Source organism: Equus caballus, chromosome 12 (assembly GCF_041296265.1).
Source record: "Equus caballus isolate H_3958 breed thoroughbred chromosome 12, TB-T2T, whole genome shotgun sequence".
Lineage (NCBI taxonomy): Eukaryota > Metazoa > Chordata > Mammalia > Perissodactyla > Equidae > Equus > Equus caballus.
Window position 1 is genome coordinate 48858615 of NC_091695.1, and position 5651 is coordinate 48864265.

The 5651-nt window shown below is 66.4% G+C and overlaps 1 protein-coding gene across 4 annotated transcripts; it reads right to left on the reverse strand.

Moving 5' to 3' along the window:
- Positions 1-590: 590 nt before the first annotated feature.
- On the reverse strand, positions 591-5243 carry HRAS (HRas proto-oncogene, GTPase). Of its 4 annotated transcripts, none has more exons than XM_070230294.1 (6): positions 5110-5243; positions 2250-2411; positions 1881-2059; positions 1615-1774; positions 1422-1509; positions 591-1024 (listed from the first exon to the last, which is right to left on the reverse strand). In XM_070230294.1, exons 2-5 carry the CDS (start codon positions 2358-2360, stop codon positions 1441-1443), a joined length of 519 nt encoding a protein of 172 aa, XP_070086395.1. In that variant the 5' UTR covers positions 2361-2411; positions 5110-5243; the 3' UTR covers positions 591-1024; positions 1422-1440. The 4 variants fall into 4 exon arrangements, with proteins under 4 accessions (XP_070086395.1, XP_023510506.1, XP_070086394.1 ...); XM_023654738.2 differs by lacking the exon at positions 5110-5243 and adding an exon at positions 3616-3787; XM_070230293.1 differs by lacking the exon at positions 1422-1509.
- Between the last annotated feature and the right edge of the window lie 408 nt (positions 5244-5651).

Below are 5651 nucleotides of genomic sequence, written 5' to 3' on the forward strand. Positions count from 1 at the left end.
GAGGTGGCAGGAACGGCCATACCCCGGGCCCTGAGTGGCCACCTGGCAGTGATGGGGCAGAGCCCCAAGGCCGAGCTGACGGCGCTGGGCCTGCTCCAAGAACCCGAGCGCTGCTGCTCCAGGCGGGCTGGAGGACGCTGTGGGAGGCCGGGTCACTCACTCTGCTGTCATCAGCAACAGCCTTTCAGGGTCCCCAAAATCGGGAAACACAACCCCACGTGGAGTTACAACGAGGCTCCAAGGTGCGGATACCAGCCCCCGAGTCTGGTTTCAGCGTTCCCTAAGAAAGCCTCCCTCCCAGGGGGAAGGGACGTGCCTGTGGCCTCCATATCTCCCCTACTGATTAAAGGTCAATACAGTGTTTTCAGAGTTAAAATGCTAACCTGGCCTGTCCTTGCATCCCGCAGGGTTCTCTGCAGGAAGTGCTGGGCACCCACAAGGAGGCAGAAGGCAGCACGGCCCAAGCCCCCTGACCAGCCTTCACCAGCTGTCCCCACAGAGGCCGTGGGCCAGATGGAGCTGAGGTTCCCACCGTGCCTGGTGCGAGGCCACACACACCGCAGCCTCCCAGCCTCGGACAGATGCCAGGGTCAAGACCATCAAATAATTTACTGCAACGACCTGTGCCCACCGGGCCAGGACGGGGCGGGAGGAGAGCACAGCAGGGGTGCAGGGGAGTCAGTTCAAGACAGTCTGTGCAAAACGTCCTGGGAGGTCTGCGGTCACTCTGTCCACCGACCCTGGGCTGGCCGGGCTCCAGCAGCACTTCCTTCCTTCCTTCCTTCCCCCCTCCTTCCTCCATCTGCACCTCCTCCCCACATCCGGCACCTCTGGGCCCTGCATCTGTGCCGGGTGGGCACAAAGGACCAGCAGGGACGTCCAAGTGGACGCAGCGGCATCGCCGTCAGGAGAGCAGGCACTTGCAGCTCATGCAGCCCGGGCCGCCCTCGTCGGGGGGGCTCAGCTTGCGCACCTTGTGCTGCCGGATCTCTCGCACCAGGGTGTAAAAGGCATCCTCCACGCCCTGGGAAGAAGGGGCCAGGTCAGAGGGGGACCCGACCTCAGGGCCCAGCCGGGGAGGAGACCCAGGGACCCCTGCTGCGGGCTCAAGCAGAATCCCAGTCCTTTCCCTTAGCAGCTCCCCAACAGGGCAGGGCAGCCCCCAGGTCTGGCTCTGAGCTTGACCACCTTGTGTCCAGGTCCTGTCTGAACTACTGCCTTTGTCCCCAACAGCCCACTAAGGGGTCAGGGCCAACAAGGGCCCACAGGGCGCTCTGGGGAAAGGGGACGGGGCCCCAGGGTCACCGCTCCGGCCTGGCTCAGGGCAGCTCTCTCCAGGGACCTCCACTCCCCCTGGAGCTGCATCAGCCCACACCCTGGCCCTGGCCTCCCTCACTGCCCTGCCATCCGGGGAGACTTACAGCGGGAGGGGCTGGTGGGTCACGGGGGTCCCGGAGGGTCCCAGAGGGTCCCGGAGCTGAAGCCGGAGCCAGAGCCAGAGCGGCTGCCCTGTGTTGAGGGAGAGGGGGCAGTGAGCGCTGCTCCCTGGCGGGGGCGGGGTATGGCTGGGTGGGGCGGGTCCCCGGCTAACTGTGGGGTGGAGAACCGGCTCACCTGGCGCGTCTTGGCCGACGTCTCGATGTATGGGATGCCATAGCTGCGGGCAAGGTCCTGCGCCTGCCGAGACTCCACAGTGCGTGCCGCCAGGTCACACTTGTTCCCTACCAGCACCATGGGCACGTCATCTGAGTCCTTCACCCGCTTGATCTGCTCCCTGCAAGGAGAAAGGTGTGAATCAGCCAGCAGGCTGCAGGTTCGGCTGCATCCAGGAGATGCAGATGGAGGACAGGGAGGCCCCTGAGGGCCCACGGGCAGCTCACCTGTACTGGTGGATGTCCTCGAAGGACTTGGTGTTGTTGATGGCAAATACACAAAGGAAGCCCTCCCCAGTGCGCATGTACTGGTCCCGCATAGCACTGTACTCCTCCTGGCCTGCTGTGTCCAGTATGTCCAGCAGGCACGTCTCCCCATCAATGACCACTTGCTTCCGGTATGAGTCCTACGAGAGGACACTGCTCAGGGACCCCCATCCCTGCTTGGATGGGGCGTTCACACTACCAGCCTCTCCTCTGCACCTCTCGTGCCCCTCCACCCCAGGTACTATGACAGGGGGACCCCCTCCTATGGAGCAGACAGAAGACATGCCCACATCAGGATTCAGGGCTGGGAACAGGGCCATCCCAGCTCACCTCAATGGTGGGGTCATACTCATCCACAAAGTGGTTCTGGATGAGCTGGATGGTCAAGGCACTCTTCCCCACGCCTCCAGCACCCACCACCACGAGCTTATATTCCGTCATCGCTCCTCAAGGGGCTGCGGCAGGAGGCACTTCAGTGGTCTCCTGTCCCACCTGCTGAGAAAGTCACATCAGCCATGGCCAGGCCCTGCAGGGCAGGCCCACTGATCTCCCTGGGCCAGCATGCTCAGGCCTGGCCTGATCTCTGGGGCTGCACATCCAGGGAACAGGGGTGGCAGCCAGAAGGGTGGCCCAGCCACTCACCTGTGGCACCTCCAGCCCAGGGATGGGAGAGGGTCCCGCCTCCAGCTGCCCTTCCTGACTATGTGGGAGAGGCAGGGAGCTGGCCCCCAAAGGCAGAGTGACAGCCGAGAGCGTCTCCCAACCACGCACCCAAATTAGAAGTTGCTGGGTAGGCAGGAAGCCTGAGTGGAGGCGCCCGCGGCTGAGGTTACCAATCCCCCCCCCCACAGGAACAGGTCTTGCCATGGTGGAGCACATAGCGTGCCCAGGCAAGCCAGTGCCAGTCGACAACCGGCTCCAGGCCCCATCGGACATGTTGGTGCATTCAACAAGTCTTTACTGGGCACCTACTGCATGCCAGGTGCTGTTCCAGGCACAGGGTGACAGGCAGAGAAGGAACCCCTGCCCTCATGGGCTCAGTCTATGCTCCAGGGAGGAGGATATCTGCACACCTTAAAATGAAGGGAACCCCAGGGTGCCCTGTGGCAATAAGAACTTTGGAGAAAATAAGGCAGCTGAGGAGGCCAGGCGGGGGCCAGGGTTCCCATAAGCAGAAGCTGACCAACAGGAAAAGACCGACAGCAGGTGTGGGAGCAGGGGAACCGGGCGGAAGGAAAAAAGACCTGGGACTTAGGCCCCCAGCTGCAGTGTCCTCAATTTGTGATGCTTAATAAGAGGGTGCCCTTGAGGGAACAGTAGGCAGTGATTTCCTAAACCCCAGACTTTCCTTGTGTGTGTGATGGCTGCAGGGTACTCGAGGTCTTCTGAGGGGTCCCGAGGACTCTGGCAAGCGGGAGACCCCGCCTAGCGCCATGGCCCCAAGTCGGCCTAGGCTCAGACCCCCCCCCCCCATCCCGAGGGGCCTCAAAGAGGACAGGGCCGGGGACACGGTGCCCAGGAGCTGGTCTGGGCGAGGCAGGGGGACTCGCCGCCCGCACGCCCAGCGCCCCCGCCGCCGCGGCCCACCTGCGCCCCCGCGCGCCCAGCGAGGACAGCGGGCTCCCCGCCCCGCCCGGCTCCCCGCCGCAACTCCAGCGGCCAGCACCGCAGCCCCGCCGCCCCCCGCCGCACTCACCGCTCACGGGCGCGACTGCCCCTGAGGCCAGGGCAGGGGCGGGGGCGCGGGCCGGGGCCGGGGGGTGCCGCTCGCCCGGCGCATGGGCTCCGTCCGCGGCGGGTGCGGCTCGGGCTGCGGGCGGCGGACGCTCGGCCGGGCCAGCGCACGCCCCGCCCCGCGCCCGTCCGTCAGCCCAGCGCCGCCTGCCATTGGACGCATGCGGCTGTCCGCGCCCCAGACTCGCCCCGCCCCGCCGCGCTCCGCTCCGGTTGGCCGAGCGGCCCGCCCGTCAAGGGCCGCAGATGGGGGGCTTCCGGGAGCGGCGGTGAGGGCGGTGCCCGGCTGGGTGGCCCTCGTGGGCCGGGGCCTTGGGGGCTGGCTCGCTTGGCGCCGGATGAGAGTGAGAGGGTCGGGGTCGCGGGGCCGGGGGCGACGTCTTCTTCGGGGAAGGCCTGGACTCTCTTGAGAGCAGGCTGGACTCACGGAGAGATAGAGACCCCGCGAGGATGCGGGTCCGCGGCCGGGTGTGGACTCGCTGGGGTCGCCGGGGTCGGGCTCGAGCCCCTGCGCTGCTAGGGGAGCCCCGCGCCGGGCTCCGCGGCATCTCCCTGACGCGCAGGCGCGCCCGCGCCCCCCGAGGCCTTCCCAGCTCAGAGCCCCGCAGCCCACCCACGGGGCCCCGGGACGGGAGGGACAGCCTGGGGCCGAGCCCCAGGGCGGGCGGAGCCCCCAGGACCAGCACCACGGACGCCCCCCGGGCTTGGAGTAGAGAGAGGCAGGGGGCCGCAGGGCCGAGGGTCTGGCGCCAGGAGCAGGCCGGGGCCGCGCCGGAAGCCTGGGACCCCTATTGGCCCGGGACCTGGCTGCCCTGCGCCCTCTTCCCCGCAGGTGGCTCCGAGATGGGCGCCCCCCACAAGACGCCTGGCAGCCTCGGGAAGGGGGGGGGTCCTTCAGCGCGGCCCAGCCGGGGCGCCGCGGCTGGGCGGGTGCGTCTGACCCGCGGAGCAGCAAGTCCGGCTCCATCTTCTTACTCCGTTCAGGGGTCTTGCTTCCCACTTACCCAGCGCGCAGCCCCACCCGGGGCTCCGAGGAAGGCCACTCTCCAGCACCCCCTCACCGCCAGCCTCCCCCAACTTGGACAGGCCCTGCAGACAACCGGCCCACCCAGCTCCCCCAAACCCGGAGGTTCCAACCCTGCAGAAGCTCACCATGTGGCCCAATTAACTAGCGGTACCCAGCAAATCCAACGCAAAAGTCGCCGGAGGGGGGATAACCTGAAGTCTCCCCCGACCCCAAGCACAAATATGCACATTCTGTCTCCTTTCAAGACTCTCAAAAAGATATGTTTTTAACATTTTTAAAAATTTCAAAGTAACGCATAAACACACCCTCGTTATTTACAAGAAAGAATGGTGCAGTACACATGAGGCTGAACCTCCCTGTGCTCAGCCGGCACCCCCTCCCATCCTTATCCCCTCCCCCGCCGGCTCGGTGCTATCCCCTGGAGCTCACCCCACTGCAGGCCGTGACCTTGGCGGGCCCCCTGTGGGGCCGCCCCCGTTCCCACGACGGCGCCGACCCCACAGGCCGTGGCTGTGTCCGCTGGCCGTCCCGCGCAGTGCACCGCGGCTACAACAGAGCCCGGCTCGCGGCCGACGTGCGTAGACACGAAGTAAAGGCGGATGAATGAAAGCGGGTAGTGGCGTCCCTTGCGGGCGCGGACACTCAAGACTCCTCTCCAGGTGTCCAGCTCCGCACTCCCCTCGTCCTCAGGGGGGTCCTCTCTAACAGCGCTTCCTCTTATCGTGGCATCGACCAACTTGCAAGTGGAGTCAAATCGCACAGGGCCTAGGCCTCCGGAACGACCCTCACACGGGTGCTTCCCACCTGGGACAGGTGGGCGCGCGTCTCCACCCCAGACCGCCTTTGCAGGGGGCTGACACCTGTCCTGTCTGCGCCCCCGGCTTGGTGGCGTGTCACCTCCGCCCCAGCTTGCCTCCCAGCCCGAGGGGCGCCCACGCGCGTCCCTGGAGGTACCAGCCGGAGCCCCCAGC